The sequence below is a fragment of the Chlamydotis macqueenii genome, chromosome 1 (assembly GCF_036417535.1).
Source record: "Chlamydotis macqueenii isolate bChlMac1 chromosome 1, bChlMac1.mat, whole genome shotgun sequence".
NCBI classification, from domain to species: Eukaryota; Metazoa; Chordata; class Aves; order Otidiformes; family Otididae; genus Chlamydotis; species Chlamydotis macqueenii.
The window spans coordinates 132,502,588-132,521,516 of record NC_141556.1 but is presented as its reverse complement, the minus strand read 5'-3'; the positions used below and the strand labels follow the sequence as shown (position 1 = coordinate 132,521,516).

Here is an 18,929-nt window from a genome sequence, read left to right as displayed (position 1 = left end):
CAGCATTTTAAGTCTTTCATCTTTGCAGAATTCAGTAAATAGCTTGTAAATTCTGTTCCTATTGTTTTGCAGCCTCCTTGGGCAGAACTACTGCCTTTATACTGTAATTTACTGCTGAACAGTATAAGCCTGATGTTTTACCAGGGACTTTCTGATGATAGATTTCCATGACATCCAGAAAGAAGAATGGGACCTTCAGCTATTAACACACTGGCAGCAGCCTGCAAATGTACCTCATGCGAAGTAAGACAGGGGCTCTGCTTGTGCTAATTAGTGGGCAGCCTGTCCCGTGGGCCAGGACAGAGCTGCTCAGGCCTTTCCTTGCAGGAACAGCTTTGAGGACACTGCCACTGGGTCAGGGTGGCATCCAAAAAGCTAAGGAAGTAAGAAGGAAACCAGCACAGTTGCACAAGCCAGACAACTTAACAGCAGAAAGCCAACATGGCATTCTGCAATCAAAAAATTAATTACACTGAAACAAAAGTGGTACTGGAGGCGGTTGAGTTGTCATACCAGTGCTGCCAGCACATTCTGAATCCATTTGTGTTCCTGGAAGTTCTGCTTTATCACAAGGCAACCATTCCAGGTGAGCAGTAGTTATGTTATGTATGTACATGTCACTGGAAAAGCTTTTCAAAGACAGCCTGAAAATAAATCCAGTCTTTATGGGAGGGTTACCTTAAGGTCTCTTGTTTAAGTCTGCCCAGCTCCAGGCTAAGCTGCTGCTGAGCCTCATGTGACACCACAGAACTAAGGGTGCTGACTCCTGATGTGATGGCAGGGTCCTCAGCCCCATTTTGTTCAGTGGGCTGGAAACTGTCCTCCACTTCATCACTGTCCTTGTCACCACCTTCTGTTTCCGAGGCTGGCTCAAAGTGAGCTCGAAGTTCTAGCAAAAGGAAACGGTGTAACAATAAGAATTTTTTTGGACAAGTCTGTCTTCAGAGGTACTAGAGTGAGTTTGTTCTTTTAAACTGCGAGTGGGGAAGCTTCTGCTGAGGAAGAGCACTGTCTGCACAATGTGCTTTACTGCAATAGGGAGCAGGGGAGCAGCAAAGCCTTATGCGAGCTGGACCACAGATTCTCTGGCATCAATTCTAAAATGAGTGGCACTGTAATAGCTCAGCTGTAGTGTACTAGAGAGGTAGGCAGCTGTAGATTACAGCTGTAGAGGGGACTAATACATTTGCGATGAAGTGAACAATAAGTTAATAAAATGTATTAATAAGAAACCCTTGAAAAATGTACATTAAAAAAAAAGAGTTGTTTTCTCCTAACGCACTGGACGAAAGAGTCTACAAAGCCACCTTCTTCAGGTAACATTCCTAACCCCAGTTCTCTCAGAACTTGCTGCAGGTGACCACCCTTCCCACCAAAGAATAGCTGTCATTCTTCTCCTACAAACAAAGCCCTAAAAATTTTAGCTGATTTGGCTTGAAAGCTAAAGTAACTTTGGACTGAAACCACCCACCATTACGTAAGTGCTCTCCAAACATGCTAATACTGGAAAGGATGTGCAGCCATTTCAAAGAGTTACAAAACTGGTTACAAATTTCCAACTTAGACTTACTACCAAACAGTTTAGTCATGTATTCTCCTCCTCCCCAGTGGCGGTGATTTTTCCTCCTGTCCATCTGTAGGCCAAAATTGTATTCCTCCTTGTATTAATGCACTCCATTCTCTGCATCTGTTCCACAGCTCAACAATCATTTTTCAGAACACAGAGCCAGACCTGTGCAGTGTTCCACCTTGAACTTCATTAAAGTGTTGTACAAAGTAATTTTCTTTCTAACTAGCAAAGCTCCAGCTTGGACTGAATTTAATTTGCCTTTTTTTTTGTCATGGTTGGGTCACACTGGTGGTGCAGAACCACTGGGTTATCTCCTCATTATGTGCTTTTATACTGCAAGTACAGCATTAATCCTCCAGATCAACACATCTTTCTGTACAACATTCTGACCCTGTGCCTTTGATGTAGTGGCACATGGGATACAGTTAATGGCATGCTGACAGCTTAAACATCTAAACTTCCATTTGCTGGAAGTCTTTGATATGTGAACAGCCTTTTTTTTTAAAAAAAAAAAAAAAAGCAAACCAAAAAAAAGGATTCCTTTCAGCTGCTTTGATTACCTGGAATAAGAATAGTGACTGCTGCTTGGACTGCCCGGCGAATGATGTTATCCATTGCAAACATCCAGTGAGGCCTGATTAAATGATTTCTTAATACTTTGTTCACCTGTAAATAAATAAGCAGGTAAAAGTAACAGCAAACAACATTTGCATACACCTTAGGAAAGAGAATCTTGTTTTTCAAAATAGTCAGATGAAGTTTTGTAAAGTAACAACTGCATGAGTCACTAAAACCCTCCCACCTTTGAAAGTCTACACAACAGATTTGACAGTTTTAGGCTAGAGCTTTCAAACCGTACCCAGACTGTGACATTCAAGCCCCCGTACAGTACAAGGAGAGGTAGAACAGCAAATAAACGTAGGATCCACAAGTGGCCACACCCCAGGCTTCCTTCTAGAGCAAGGGAACTTTCAGCACTGGTGATCCACAGGTCACCAGGCAAAATCTGTCCTTCAAACACCTTTAGTCTTTTCTTAGTCTTCCATACAACTAGTCACCAGGGTGTTGTCTACTCCATATTGCCCATATCCTCACACTTTTCCCAGCAAGTACAGGAGCTTCTCAGGAACTGGGGAGAAAATTTTGGCAATAGCAGGGTAAGAAGGAAAAAGAATGAGGAGTGGAGAAGCTGTCCACAAAGAATTCCTCTCTCCCTGTGCTAGACAAGGGACTCACCGCATCCTGAAATCCAAACAGCACCAGATGAATCTGATTGATGGAAGTGCTGTCAAAGTCCAAATCCATTTTCAACTTGGATATGGTAGAAGCCAACACTCTCTGCTCTGGAGAGCGTATGAAGTCCCTTAAAATACCAATAATTTGCTTGATGTGGGCCACTGAAAGCTGCAGTTCTTCAGAACTCTGGAGGAAAGAAGATGTATATCAAGTAAATACCAGAGTTATTAAACATCTAATCAGCAGCATTAGTATTTTTAGTGTTATAATTTATAGCTTTGCTCATGTATGCACAGAAATGCACAAAACTTTTGTTTCTGCAAAGCCTTTATTTTCTACCTTTTTCTAAATAAATTTTTTAAATAGTAATTCCTATTTTCCAAAAAATAAATGAAGTCTACTGCTTCTCTGGCTGTCACAAAGGGAAGAGAGTCCAGATAATATCTGCATATTTCTGCAGTGTGCTGCAGAGGGCAGCTCTTCTCCATAAAAACAGCAGAGCGAGTTGATAAAGAGACCTGAATTTTTCAGCTGTTATCCTTTCAGTAAGCTGAATCTGGACTTCTATCTAATCATGCAGACATTTGATTTCCTTAGGCAAAAAAAAATACATTCATATATGCATTCATAAGTCAGAAAAAGGTCTAACATTACACAGTTACAAGATACAAGTTTAAAGCCATCCAAGTGCCTGTAAGAACAACAATCTATATAATTAAAAGATAAAGGGAGAAGTATTACAGAAATCACGGAAGAGAGATGGTTACAGCAGTGCTGCAAAACAGCTGGAGACTGAGGTAGGACCTGCTGTTACTAACTAATCCTTTGTCCTGGAAAATATTTAAAGCCCTGGTTATTTCTGACTAGGATCTTACATATGCATTTTAGTCCTCCATAAGGCTCTAAGCTATTTTGCAGTTTAAGCTCAGAGCAGAAATCTACCCCGATTGCTCCCCCAGTATGAGTTTGTGGGCCTTTCTCTTGGGCCTGAAAAAGCTCTATAGGAGCACCCAGGATCTGGGGCGAGCCAGTCTGCACTGTGAGGCAGTTTGCAGGGGAAGCAAGCCACAGGGAGAGGCAAACCTCTGCGCTGTGCTGAGCTGGCTGCCCACGCCAGGATGGGCTGGGCTTGGCTGGAGCTGCCACAGGAGGAGCAGGGCCCTCATCACTGGTGCAAGTGTCTGCACCAAGACCAAGGGCTGGCTGGGGACACCGCAACGAGAGACAGCAGGCTCCCCTTCATATAAGTGTAGTCCAGGTGAAAACCATGGCTTTGATAAGCATAGATAATGTCGGTGGCACATTAGAAGCAGACATTAACAGGAAAAGGCTGAGCAATCAACTGTGTTACTGGTGTGTGGCACTGCTTGGCAACGAATTAACCAAACATAATTTTTCTTGCTCCTCTTTACAGTCACTACACCTTCCCACCCAGCCCTTCCCTCTACAGAAATCGACTTTAGCTTTTTTAAGATTCATATAGTGTGTTCTCGACACCTAGTTTAAATATGCTTTGAATTAAAAATTGTTAATCAGTTCTCTATCCTTAAAGCAAATCATACCTATTACTAGCTGGTGTTCCATTCCCACGCCCTTAAAAGCCAAAACAAAACACAACATCAAAACCACCCAACCCACCAACCTTAGCCCCCCAACCCCATATCAAATGCCCCAAATCTCCCCCTGAGAAGAAGAAGAAAAAAAAAAAAAAAAAAAAGAGCTCAGCAGCAGGCAAAAGGTGGTGTTTACTATCCACTCAGACAACAGCAAATGGCTCATACAGTTACAGGTCTCGGAGATGAAAAAGATTCAGAAAGAACAATCCAAGCACCTAGTTTTCAGAAACTGACTAATGCTACCTGCTTGTTATTTTCCTTTTGACATAGGAAAAGTGGGAGCTGAAGCAAAATTACCTGTGCAATACATTCCTGCAAATTGGAAGCAACTTTATCTTGTTCTTCCTTAAGGATTTTGTATAGGATTGCTCGGCGTTCACTGTCCTTCCGCAGCAGAAACAGACCAGAATCCTTATCCTCAATGGAAGGAGAGGCACTCCTGTCCTCCGAGGCCGAGCCCTCATCGGGCACACTGCGTCAGCAACCGGGCCACACGCACAAGAGAGATGTCAGCATTAGCAACACAGCAGTACTGTCAGAAGCGAGTAGGGATACTTCAGAGGTTAAAAAGTGAGTTAAACTACAGCAGCGGTTTGGTCATACCGTTAAACTAATTCTGAGACAGAAGATGGCTTAGATCCCCAGCCAGCGTAAACCCCACTGAAGCCGAAAGCACAAGGCTGATTTCATCCTGCTAAAAAGCTGGCATTAATGTCACCCAGCAGTGGTTCAGTTTTGGGGAGGAAAGCTGAAAACCCTGGACTGAGATAACTATTCATTTTTTCCGGCCCCATACTGTACCATACTCATGTGAAAGTATTGCTCTGTGCTCTCTGAGCAGCAGAACTGTCTTTCTGCTGCCCCTTCCCCACATTTTTTCATGAGTACATGGAAGGGTCAGCTCTTCTGCTAACTCCTGTATCCACGTCCACTCAGTCAATCAGAAAACCGACATTTATTGACTAGGGGTGGGAAAGTGTATAAATACGTGGAAACCTTAAGGAGAAAGAATCGTCGTTCATTAATTAGAGACGATATTTAAATTAATTGGTAACTTGCCTATGCAACTCACTTGCTGTTTAACACACCTGCTTATCTAGTCATTATGGGAAAAAATTGCCCTCAGATAGAATATAATGTGAATTAAATCCACCTAATCCCTCGTGGGTGTCAAGCAATAAGCAAATGCTTTACCTTAGTAAATGGGAAATGGGATGCTTTGTCTGAATCTCTGAAATGGATCTCTTTGGCCTTTCGAAAAACATGTCATGCTGTACATCAGAGTCTGGTGAAACAGAGCCATGCTCACTGCTGCTGCTGCCGGCCTGTTCTCCGTGGAGTGGCAGTGGGAGGGATGTGGTACGATTATAGTCTATGAACAGACATCGTAAAATATATAACATCGTAAAATATATAACAGCAGAAAAGGGCAATGTGCTTAAACCAACCGTGATCATCTCCAGACCTCATTTTGCAAAACGGCTGAGGGAGAGGTAACCTTGTCAATAGAAAGCGGCAATACAACTCAAAATCATTATATGCACAAGCAATAAAAGGCGTGAACAAACTTACTGCTGAGCCCAAAGACAGCTAGATACTCACATGAAGTGCCATTTTGTTACCCTCTCTTGCATGCACACACACACATACATACACACACACACACACACACTCCCCCTTGGTGCTGGTCTCACAAAGTGGTACAACAGGTTACCATCAGCTGCTCCACCACAGCCATATCTCTACATAGAGAGCACTCAACTACCTGCCCTCCTCGCCTCTGCCTGACTGTGTTAAGGGACATCTATTTGCTCCCTCTCCAACATCTGAGGCATCTGCCTCACTCGCGTGCCCCCCTGGCTCTCGGTAAGGATTCTCTTGCTTAGCAGTTTTTTTTTTTTCCCCTGAAGGAAATCTCTTGTCCCTTCCAATTCACCTTGAAAGTAAGAAGAAACAAAAAAATAACAGATATTGAGAGCTTGCTATAATCCTGATTGCCAGTTTCCAGCTGTGTGATAGGAAAAGTAAGGAAGAAGTTCTGTCAAATCAAGGTGCACACGTCCATGAAGATAAACATCACAACATTTTTTGATGCTCATCACTACAAATTATGTGGAGGTGGGGGAAGAATAGAGCTAGAAGTTAAAAGTTGTTCAGAGAGCTCTGACATACATGGTATGTGACTGATGTTCAAATGGCTGAGGTTAAACAGTCACAGAAATGAAACGATGTATGCCACTTTGTGAGGACTGGTTCGAGGCATCTCAGCAGTACAAAAAAGTGAAAATTGCTGTCCCAAGAGTAAGGGCTGAGATTTGCTCCGGGCTGCCTTTGTGACTGGAAAGAAAAAAGGGATAGAGATAGGCCGGAAAGATGGAGGCAAAGCTGAGGAAATTGTCGGTGAGGGAAACGGTAGAGAGAGGAGACAGAGTGAACTGCTGCTGCTGAGATTGTGGCAACTGCTGGGCCAGGACCCGCCTTACACCCCCAAACTCCCCTTGGAGATGGCTATGGCAGCCAGCACAGCCTTCCCCAGCTCCAGCGCAGCGAGGCACACACTCAGCTGCTGCAGCCATGTTGCCTTTCCCTGCCCTCACCCAAAGGACAGTTTTCATCTCATTTGCCACTCTGCTCATGTCCATGGCTGTCACTGAGCTTGCTTCTTGCTGCAGCCCAGTGCTTAATCCTGCAGCACCAGATCCTCAGGCCATCTGAAGGAGCTCCATAAGCTCATCAAAGAGCTGGAGAAAAGAAAGGAGGAAGGCAGGAGGAGGGGGGGGTTGCAGAAAAGCTGCATTTTCTCTGGTATTTGACAAAAGCTTGTTGCTCCCAGAGCAGCTAACAAGGCAAACCCCACCCCTTCTAAGGCCACACAATTTTTCCAGGAAAACGTCCTCAGGCAAGGGCTAAAAAGGCCACAGGAAAGCATAGCTGCAGTGGGGCAGAAGGCTACGGCCTGTCAATAGCTCCTGACTACCACTGCCCTGGCTGAGCAGCGTGAACTCTCCCGTTACCCCAGTGTTACTGCAGGGATTGCAGCTCTCATGTCCCTCAGGTCAAGAGGTGATGCCCATTTCCTTGCCTGAAACCAGTTCAGCTAGATGTTATAAATTCTTTGCTAGTTTTTCCCCTTAGAATTCCACTCTTTCAGATGTTCCCTGCTGAGAGGGGGGGGAAGCTCAAAAAGGGGAGCAATTCAATTTGCATTAGGAGTGTGCGCATGTGAGTGTGCAGAGGAAAGAAGCAACAAGACCAATGGCTTTGCTTGGTTTTAAATGGAGAGTTGTTTCAAACACTGATTACTTATTTGGCAGGTCTATATTAAGATTTGTTATCTTATCACTGAGAAAGTGGCTGATATATTGGGGAGAGGGGGAAGAACACGCTAGCAGATAAAACAAAACAACCTGCTAAACAGCTACTCCAGCACCTATGTGCCAAATTTTCAAGTTACACACCAAGTTTGAAAATGCTGACCTTTGTAGACCAAAACACCTAACAGACATACATTTTCAGGTGCCAGCCACCTACTCTATAAAACTCAGATCTCCGCAGTGCATATAATTGTGATTCTAAAATGCAGAATTGCTTTGGAAAGTCTTCACTGAATGTCATTTTTCTAATTTTAATTTACTATAAATGAGGCATTTATTCTTAAGAAGAAAAATGGGGTCGGGAGGTTTCAGCAAGTGAAACACAGAATAAGCAAGTCACCATATTTTGTGGGAATTGTTAAATTTGAGCTCCTGCTGCTTTTCTGGCACAAGAAATGTCCTTAGAAAAAGAGAGTGCTTAATGATTCCAGTCTTTTATCTAACACTTAATGATGATGTTGACTTGCATTTGGCTGATAATTCCTTACCTGAAGGCTTGAATGCAATTCTGCTTTTCTTGCCCTTGTTTATTTGTTTCAGGAAGGAATCTCTGAGCAAATCAGATGCTGTAACACGTTTACTAGGATCAGGTTCAAAACAATGCAAAATAAAGGCCCTTGTTTCAGTGGACAGGGATTCTGGAATTTCAGGATGAATCTTAAACATTCCAACCTGCAATTAAAACACAGATACAAATTATTTTTACTAAACACTTTTACTAAACAAATGCAAGGAGACCATGGGCCAAAGTTATCTTAGTATGATCTCTCACACTCTCGCGGACTGTCATGGAAAAGGAGCGATCCAGGTACCCACACAAAGCAATGAAGTGACAACAAGGCACTGATCCTGTTTTACTTCAGATGTATCCAACCATCTACCTTGAGGCAATCTTGGGATCTGGACAGTATCCACACCAAGTACTGCAAATGCTGCTTCTCCTATCAGCCACAAATCTCTCCAGCTATTGCACATGCTGCCCATCACTCCTGCCCATCACTGTGTCTCTCTGTTGCTGACTCCTCCAGTACATTCGTGCCCAGGAACTGGAATAACTTCCTCCTCTAGCACCGACTGCCTGGGGCCTGCACCTGTTCTGCTACGGCTGCTGCCAAATTTCCATGTACAAATGCTCACAATGACCTTGCCAGACCTTGTTACTACTCCCGGCGCTCGGGCCAGATGTCTTCCCTAGCCTTTTGGTGTTATTTAGCTGAAAATCACATGATGCCCAAAAGTTTAATAAGACCCCCCACTCCTTCTTTAAGTAATGAAAAATGTGCTTCTACAGGTTGCTCCCTAGTGATTTTTCCAGCTCCTTCACCGCCTTCTTATTCTCTAATGCCAATCTGGCACACATGCTTTGAAGCAAGAGTTGTGTAACACGCATGCACTGCATGGCCTGTATTTGGCAAGATTATGGCTTGTAGTCTCAGCATCTTTACATAAAAAAGCCTCTGGAGAGCAAGCAGAAAGATAGCAGCCACAAGGAAGAGAGCCCAGCAGTTAAACAACTGCCAGCTGCTTGCTAAAATGGAGAGTTGTTTAAATAATCTCATTATACAACTGCATTAACACACTGTGGCACCATTAGGCACTCACAATAGTGGTTCAGCTTCAATGCAAGCTGAAGCAAAAAATGCTGAGCCATCGTGCTCCTGTTCAAATGACAGTGCTGAATATAAAATGCTAAAAATGCATTAAGCCTTTCCAAACCGTGACTCTAAGCACCTTCAAAATTCAGTATTTCCTGCACGTAACATTTTTAATCTATGCAACTTGCTAACCCTTGCAATAAAATTGGATGTACTGAATAAATAATTTGGATGAATAAATAAATATTATGTCCTGCTGGCAGGATACAACATCTATACATTCACCTTGTCTGATGGAGCATCTTCATCTGATTTGTAAATTCCCATGCATATTTTGGATAGTGCTTTATGAATGGAGTATACAATTTCACCACCTCGAAACGTCAGTCCGGCAAGGATCTTGCTTTGGAGCAGAGGGAGAAGATAGCCACCTGCTTGCAGTGCTCTGACAACTGCTCTTGACATGCCCGTCCCCGTGATCAGCTCACTCCTCCTTGCACACCCTGGGGACAGGCTCACACAGCCAGCTTCAGCTGGGGCAGTGTCACAAGCCAAGAGCACTGCGGTGTCAGGTTATACTCTTACGCACTAAACAAAACCCACGGCAGTCCAAACTAGGACCAGGAAATTTGAATGTTTGTCTCTGATGTTCCCTTTCTCTCTGCGGTTCAAGAATAAGTTTTGTTGCAAGCATCCTGAAACTCTGTGGCGACATTAGTTCACTTTATCTCCATCAATGTCATTTGTTTGCACTCCTTTCACACAGATGCACACACACTGTGCTCATAGATGAAATACCAGATAATGTACACTCAGCCAGGCACTATTTCCAGTTCTGGTTCCTCTAGCCCCCTTTTCTCTACTTTGTCCAACTCTTTGGTCATTCACAATCTCTACACTGACTGCACGGTCAGACTTGGACCTTCCCTCCCCTCATCTGCCCTATGCACAACAGAGTGTGCACCTGTGGAGGTGGAGACCTCAGAAATTCAACCAAAAATTTTCACTCTGCCTATTTGACACATTCTCATACCATAGCTTTTACACTACTGTTACAGAGTTAGAACAAGTAACTTGTTTGCAAATATATTTATTATCAAAACTCTCCGAAGCATTCTCTTCTCAAGTGTTAATTTGTGCATTTGAAAACAGATACACTAAGAGAAATAAAGTACTAGGGGCAATAGTTTACTCAGGAGGTAGCTTTGATCTAAAGGACAGGATGTAAAATACAGAGTATTTTACTCCTTCAGTCCATACCAGAAATCTTGGAAAGCTAGCTCCCCACCCTCTTCCATCATCGTTTCCTACCATGTTGCAGAGACTGGGCCTTTGAAAGTCAAGGCAAAAAGATCATCTGGGAGGGAGGTATTAAAAAAAAAAAAAACTTAAAGGAGCAGAAATAACTTGGTTGTCATCACTGGAGAGACTGGTTACCAAGAAGGAAATCACAAACCAAGAGCAGGAGATGATAGAAGTAAGAGGGTAGAGAACATTAGTTTTCATAAGTCTTCAGTCATTTTTCAGGTTGCCGCTTTGAGCCATGAGCTATTTGTGGTACAAAAATAAATTATTACCCCCTAGAGCAATACAGCTTAGAGCAGAGAAGGTTCATTCTGTGAGAATTAAGAACACAGGTCAGACTGTGGCTTTGTGCAAAACAAGCCATGTAACTAAAGCTCACTACTAATTAAATTAATATTTAAAAATAAGTATTTGAAAATTCATAAACTTTATAGCAAAAAAAAAAAGCTGTACTTACTTTAAACATTGCTGCTTGAGGCTCCCCTAGTTCATGAAACGGAGGTTTGCCTGTTGCCATTTCAATAATGGTGCAACCTAGTGACCAGATATCAGCTGGTGCACCATATCCTCGTGGTCCTTTATCAATGATTTCTGGAGCCATATACTGCAAGGTCCCTAGTCAGGACAAAAAGAATAGTCAAGTGTTATAGTCTTCAATTTGTTAAAGAGAATTAACACACCACTAAGTAGCCCCAAAATTGTCAAATGCAACCCGTATAGCCAAAATATTTGATTTCCAATATCAGCACTGAAAACTAGACAAGAAACTTATGTTTTAACACCTTTTCTATAAACTGACTTTTCTTCCCCTTTCTAACACAAGGCTTCAAACTGCTGCAAGTATATTCACCACATAATCCAAATGCTTCCTCAGAATGTAAAAGTCTATTAAGCGATTTTTGCAAATACTAAGTTTCAAAGATTATGCATATAAGAGGTGATGAAAACTTGCAAAGTGACAGATAGTCTTCATGAGAATAATTTTTCATATGTTTACCCCTATAATGAGAACAGTAGTGACAGGGAATTTCAGAAAGTCACTGTGAAAAGCTATTTTTGTAAACATAAGATAATAAAGATAAAAAAAAAACCTGAAAATTTACACAAAAGCAATCAAAGTTGTAATTAAGGTAAATCAATTACACAATGAATAAAAGAATAAGTGAACCCATCATAAATTGCAATTCCAGAAAGTCTTTTGGATATGCTTGGGATTTCTGACATCCAAGGTTGGCAAAAACAAACAAACAAAAACAAAAAAAAAAACCCCAAACAAACTATTGAAACTTCTAAAGCTATACATGTTGATAAAAAGACTCTGCCTAAGCCTATAGTTGGATGTTAATAGGTCAGCTTGAATGTCTTTAAAGTTTGTGTGCAGACAACTTGACTGTAATACCAGTTACAGTACTGATAAACAAAAAGAAAAGTAAAAATTAAATAAAAGATGGCCAATTTGGAATCACTGATCTTCAGTCATACACTAACACAGCTAACAAGAGGTCTTTACAGGAAGACAGCCCACATGAACAATGGAAGCAGTTTTTCAAACACTGCATGAATTCCTACCAGCTTTGTCAAATTAATTATTTTTAATTAATTTTAATTAATTTAATTGTCAAATTAAATTATTTTGCTTCTTAAGAATGCAATAAAATTATACTGTAGAAAAGCTGTGAATTATTAAGTAATGGACATCTGGTGAAGATAAAAGGGATTGAATATTACTGTGTTCATTAAATATGACTGCTGTAGAACAGAAGTTCAAGTCACAGTTTTGCCCTCAGGCTGTGTGGCTTGAACGGAGGGACATAACGTTTAAACCACTAGAAGTTTGATTCTTCAATCATGTGATTGTATTACATAATGTCTGAAATTTGCAGAGTTTATGTAGTGACTTAAGGAACAAGAGAGTTTTTAAGACCCTCTGGGCTATAGCTACCTGCTTACTGATTTTAAATCCAAAAGGAGAACTTAAGTAAAATATTTATTCTCACGGTAAATAACATCTCTGAGGCACAAACAGGGCAGCAAACATGCGAGAGGGCAAAGAACAGTAGAACAAGGAAAGATTTACCTCCTTTATTACAGTAAAGGATTAAGGATTTTTTTCCAAATACTATTTCTTCATATATCATCTTTAATAACAATCATTGCTAAAAATCCACTAAAGAGTACATAGAACACAGGCAAAGACACAGCAATTTTCCTCTAGTATCTGTTCCAGTCATAACAGCAATCAGCCATAGTAGTGCCTTTCTGGGCCAGAATTAAATTTTGGACTATCACTTTTAGCAGCCACAAAAGGGTCTTCTTCCATGACATCATCTTTTACCTTACTGAACTGCTTTATATATTTAAAATTTCCACAATATCCTGTAGAAATGAGAACCACAGCACACTACTTGGCAGTGCATCTCTTTCCCATGGAGTGTGACTGCATTGAACCAGTCTAACAAAATATTCTCTTCCAAGATACCACAAGAGACCTGTATGCATTTGAGAACTATTCATCCAGTTTCATAAGCAAGATGATTCATGAAAAAAACAATTATTTTTTTGAATAATTTGTTTGGAAAAAATAGTGCAACTCCTTAAAGGAATGCTTCAAACTCCAGCATTTAACCAGATCTGTTCAGACACAGATACATAAATGACTATCTGTTGTAGCATCTGTAAACTTAAGAGTTTGATTCTTGTAGCTCTTCATTCTAAACAAAATATTCAAATACTGCATTTATTATTCCAAACTGGACAAATAATAATTTTTCTCTTCTCTTTAAAGGACTTCTAATTTTATTTAATATGTTTCTAACTAAAAATCTTTAAAGCTTTGCAGGAAATAGATATGTTTCCAGTGCCTGCACCTGATGAGATGCTGATCTCATGAGATACTGATGCAGACATCATATGCTGTGCTCAGATCATGATGAAATATCGGCCCAGTTCCCAATTCACACGTTTTGCTAATATTAAGCAAAAAAAAAAAAAAAAAAAAGCTTAGAAAGGTAAGTTATTTCAGAAAATTAATAATTTTATTTTCACAGCTTCACTTTGTAAGAAAGCTGGAGGAACTGCAGACGCACCACCAGACAGGTAATGGGAAGCCTTGATTATCACTTAAATGGAGGTTGTTGTCTTCTGTCTTCCACACATGACTGATAGCTCTGTGTGCGTACCATTTACTTAAACTGCAGGCCAGTATGAGGTTTGTGATTTTCAATATCAGCCTAAGCATATGGCCCTATAACAAGCGAAAACATCATCCTACCTCTATCTCCACTGATAAAAGAATTGAGTAATTATGTGACCGTATATTCACTTTTCAATATGAAGTTTCAGCTGTTACTCAGCAAATTTTGTTTTCCCTGAATATTGCAAGTTTTTACTAACTTCTTTTATATGGAAGCTTTTCAGTAACATACCAGCCTAGTACTTTCATGTGAACTATTCTTTTTACTGCTGTTAACACCAAGCAAGCCAGTTGGTTGGGTTTTATAATTAATGCCTCAAAACTGAAAGTATGTATAAGTTTGTGTTTGGTTTTCTGCACTTGTAGATGTACTTCAAGGAAGTGTGCGGGCATGAGTTACTAATATCAAGATTATTAAATGAAAAAGTTGCTGTATTCAAGTTTTTCCAGACATAATTGCACCAAGGCCATTGCTACTCAGTGAAAAATACTTAGAAGAAAAACTATTACCTCATCACACTTAAGAAGTTTAAAAAAAAGTAAAATGGAAGAAAGCTACATTTTATAAAAAACCAAACAAGAGAGCAAGCCTGTGTTTATGGTGATCACACTCCCATTCACTCTTCCCTAAAAACAGAGAACTAATAATGTTTTCATCACAAATCCTCTTGGCTCTAACTCTAAATCTATCATGAAAACCCTTATAAATTCTGTTAAATTAGTCTTACCTGTAAATGTTTCAGTGCATGGATTGATTCCTGCCAGCCGTTTGGAAGTACCAAAATCGGATATCTTTACCACGCCACTATAGGTGTTCACCAAAACATTATCCCCCTGTGGTTTGGATAAGAGAGAGGCGGGGTGGGAAGGGGAGACAGATGGGTACAGATTCAAAATCCCAATCTCAATACTCTTTCAAGTTTATGGTTATCTTTGTAATATACTTTTCTACAAAGGCATTTTCCAGGAGCACCAGAGAGAAGGGGTTGTTTTATTCTTTCCTTTTGTTTTAAGCTTCCATGAAATCCTCTTAAAAATTCTACTTCAGTTTAAAGTAAAGCTATCTGAAATAAATAAGATAAAAAGCAAATCACACAAGACACACTAAAGGAAAATTTACCTTTATATCTCTGTGTACAATCTGGTTCTCATGAAGATACTTCAGGCCTTCCAGAATCTGCTTGGTGTAAAATTTGATTGTAGGTTCTTTCATTGGGCCCCACTTTGATCTTAGGAGAGCGGAGAGGCTGCCTACAAAAGTTAAGAAGAAAATGTATCAAGATAGCAAAATCCCCAAATTCACATAAAACATTTAAATCTGGATTAAGCCTTTGATCAATATCCTAATACAATAGAAAAGCAGTACCTATAATTAAGCCAAATTCTTCCTAGATCACTCAAAGTAAATAATTTGCTGTTGCTCTTGACTGGTTATTTCTTCCTTGCCTGCTCAGCTTCCATCTCCATGACAGGAATAAGTGTTATGACAGCGCTGGATGCATCTCCCTCACTTCAGTGCAAAAACTGTCAACAGTAGGACTAGCAACCACTTAGCCCTTAATGAAATAAAGTCTAAAGGTAACCCTGTATGGTGTTATACACCATACTTTGTGAACCATATGCATGTGCAAAAAGGACCTGATTTACTTGAGGTGGGGAGCAGAGAAGAAAAAAGGAAAGAGTCTTTTCCTTGCAAATATGAGATTAACTTCTGGAAATACTCACAGACAGCAGAAAGAAAGCTCCTGAAAGAAATCAAGTAATGGATGTTCAGAGTAGGAGATAGGTCATCCACATTTCCTCTACTTGTAAGATATCTAATTTTCCTTTCAATAATAGAAATATTTTAATCATGAAAAAAAATAAAGACAGTTTCACTTTTCCTGCTCGTAATAAACTAAGTGCAGATTTCAGTCCACACCAACAGCTTTCTAAAGTGAAGCTTCTTCAAAGAATCTTGCATAATCTGAACAGCTAGTTCCTTTTTCAGACTGGCTGCAGAATTTAAAACATTTGAATTGGTTCAATAATATCTTGGCATTAGCAACTAATCACAGCACACTCTACTGTGCATATATGAACAGGAAAAAAAAGGTATGTAAACAACACCAGCTGATACTTTTAACAAGTGCAGGAAAACAAGTGGAAGTGTTGGTATAAACTCATCACATCTGCATGCATCATACATTTCAGACTGTCTCAGCTTTCAGGTGAGAAGGTCATGGGAATTAAAAAAAAAAAAAAAAAGCCAAAACCACAACCAACTTCCCTGTGCCACAGATATATTTAATTAGCCTTTGAATGTTTGTGTCTGGACCTTCCCTAGAAAATCTGAACTTTTTTTCTCCTGGTTTTCTTATTTCTGTTTTAGAATCATAGAATAGTTTTTTGCAAATTATATTCATACAAGAATTTAACACTCATTCTGGCACATACTTGACACTGAAGAGCAAACAGCAAAAAGGGAGATGGAAATATAACCTAGAGAAGATATAGAGGGACTTCGCATCTTAAAATGTAGAGAAGGCTAGTGGAGCAAACCTGGAAATTATGAGCAAGGGAAGCATATAAATTTTATCTCTAATCTACATAGGAAATAGCAGTGCTTTGCATATAGCAGTTACAAAATAATCGCTCAGTGTTACTGTTCAACAGAAACTAATCCTACAACTCCAGTCATCACTGAGATGCTCAAGCTAAATTGACTACACCGCTCTAGCTCCGCTATTTTCTAACACATGAGTATTTGACACCAAATACTTTTAATGACTTCTCTCTAGGTTTACAATTATTATAGAAAGGGGAAAGGATACTGGGACCTGTACACTTTAAATCTATTCTTTATATGAGAAGAATGCCACCTGTAGTTAACGTCTCAATAGAAAAGCCATATACAGTGCACAAACATATTAAGGGCACGTCTACGGGCTTTCACTAAGTTTAGAGGCCCAATTGCTTTTGATTCCTTTGAGGGACTAAGTTCAGAGTGATACAAACCTCCTGGCACCTGCTCCATAAAAATCTTAATGTATCCATCTTCTGAAACAGATCCAAGATACTGGACAATGTTCCGATGCTTTAAATATTTATGCAGTGCTATCTCTTCATGAAGAGGTTGAGAATACCTATTAAAAAAAAAAAATGAGGAGTATCTCATCATGCAGGAAAAGGATCTAGGATATGTTTAAGTGCTCATTTGCAAACAATGGATTTTAGGGATACTGATACAATTCTCAGCAAACATCTTGTCCATGACCTTTAAAATTCAGTGTGACTGGATGCCTACTCAAAAAAAAAAAAAAGGAGAGGTAGATCTCAGAGGAACTCTGAAGGAGAAATATGCCCTCAAAGACATTATATATGCCTTTCTCCTGTATTGTTACATAGTACTGTCTTTGCCTCTGAAACTCCTTTTATGATTCCCCCCTCCCTAAAAAAGATACAAATGAGATACAACTGCAATTTAAACCCCAAAATATGTCTTATTCTATAATTTATTACATACATCTAGATTATCAAACTCTGTTATTTATGATATATATCATATCGTTCCCGAAAAACAAGAAGTCCTTATTCTCAAAAGGGTACTGTTGAATACTAGGAGGAAATAATAATTGAATTTCAGCATACTGGGATTTTATAGACTAACCACATAGAAATACAAGCTAGGAACAGTAAAGTTTTCAGCAAACCACTGCAGTTTCATTAGAAATGTATATATAACAAAAAACAAGGTCTTACCTGCTGTCTCTCTCAGGTATTTCTTTGATGGCTATTCGGACCTGATTGCTAAGGTCTCTTCCAGCATAAACTATTCCGTAAGTACCTTTCCCTAGAACTACCCTGTCACCATTCTCATCATAATCATATTCATACTGCAAGCAGAAAAGACAAACAAAACAGCATAGAAATTGTTATCACTAACATTTGACATTACAGAGAGCTTTAACAACAGTTATGTACTACACTGAGTTAGTACAGCCCAGAGTAGCTACCGCAGTAGAGCTATAGTACAGCAGTTGTGTACCCAACCAGCCTGATGCATTATACAACTTGTAAAAGTTCCATGTTACTTGCTTTACAAAACAGTCTTCCCTAACCAACTTCCAAATGCATTTACCCAAACAAGGAGCACTTTCACAGATCAAATGCAATGAAACAGTGCTGTCAAAAGAACACATTCAGATATCATCTCTAAGATTTGCTGACGAAGCCTTCAGAATATGTAAATGTATGGAACATAACCTGTAATTTTTAAATCAATGGTTTAATAAATAGATAAGAGTGACATTCTCATCACAGTATGTGAACACTGTTTTAAGACCCTAAACTCTCATTTGAGCTTAGCCACAGTAAAATTAATTTCTGACTTATTCCTCTCATTACGAGCTTTTCCAAAAGGCAAAAAAAAAAAAAAAAAGTCATCTTCTCCAAGGACGATTAAATATATGAAGTGGTGGTTTCCACTGCTGCTGAAACCATGCTGTGTCATACTGCCAGCTGAATAAGGCACTGCTGGTTCACTGACTTCAGTAAAGCTACATTAATTTAAACCACCTGATGGTTTTGTCCCATATGGTGATCTTATGTGAGAGCTCTCCTACTATAAAGGTCAGAGAAAAGCCTGTTGATGAAGGAGTACATCATTCATCAACAAAAGTACATCCCAGACACAAAATAAAACCAAATTTCTTATGGAAGTTGGGTTAAGCAGCACATCTCTGATTCAAATCACGGAACTGATAAAGGATATTGATAAAGGACTTTTGCAAAGAGTTAAGAAAGGAACTGGACAGTTTCATAGCCTCAGATAGCATCAGTACACAGACCTCCCCTAGTATCTTCCCAAACCCAAGTGGATGTCCCATATGATAAAACCACAGGGTATTCTCCGTGGCTTCACATGAATTATCTATTAAACTGCAAACAACCAAATCTTTTTACAGTGGCCATAACTATTGACATTTCTGTCAATGATCACTTTTTCTGCTTCATTCAATAAGACTCTCTCACACAGAACGCAGCCTTGAGATCTACTTC

At 39.9% G+C, this 18,929-nt stretch overlaps 1 protein-coding gene across 1 annotated transcript in view; it reads right to left on the bottom strand.

Moving 5' to 3' along the window:
- MAP3K15 (mitogen-activated protein kinase kinase kinase 15) overlaps positions 1–18,929 on the bottom strand; it is an 85,258-nt gene that overhangs the window by 1,787 nt on the left and 64,542 nt on the right. The window contains exons 15-25 of the mRNA XM_086767464.1: positions 17,631–17,764; positions 16,887–17,014; positions 15,010–15,140; positions 14,618–14,723; positions 11,154–11,311; positions 8,285–8,468; positions 5,617–5,794; positions 4,720–4,894; positions 2,807–2,992; positions 2,131–2,236; positions 679–889 (exon numbers count right to left, since the gene is read on the bottom strand). Of these exons, the coding sequence (XP_086623590.1) occupies positions 679–889; positions 2,131–2,236; positions 2,807–2,992; positions 4,720–4,894; positions 5,617–5,794; positions 8,285–8,468; positions 11,154–11,311; positions 14,618–14,723; positions 15,010–15,140; positions 16,887–17,014; positions 17,631–17,764 (1,697 nt within the window). The remainder of the gene's footprint in view (positions 1–678; positions 890–2,130; positions 2,237–2,806; positions 2,993–4,719; positions 4,895–5,616; positions 5,795–8,284; positions 8,469–11,153; positions 11,312–14,617; positions 14,724–15,009; positions 15,141–16,886; positions 17,015–17,630; positions 17,765–18,929) is intronic.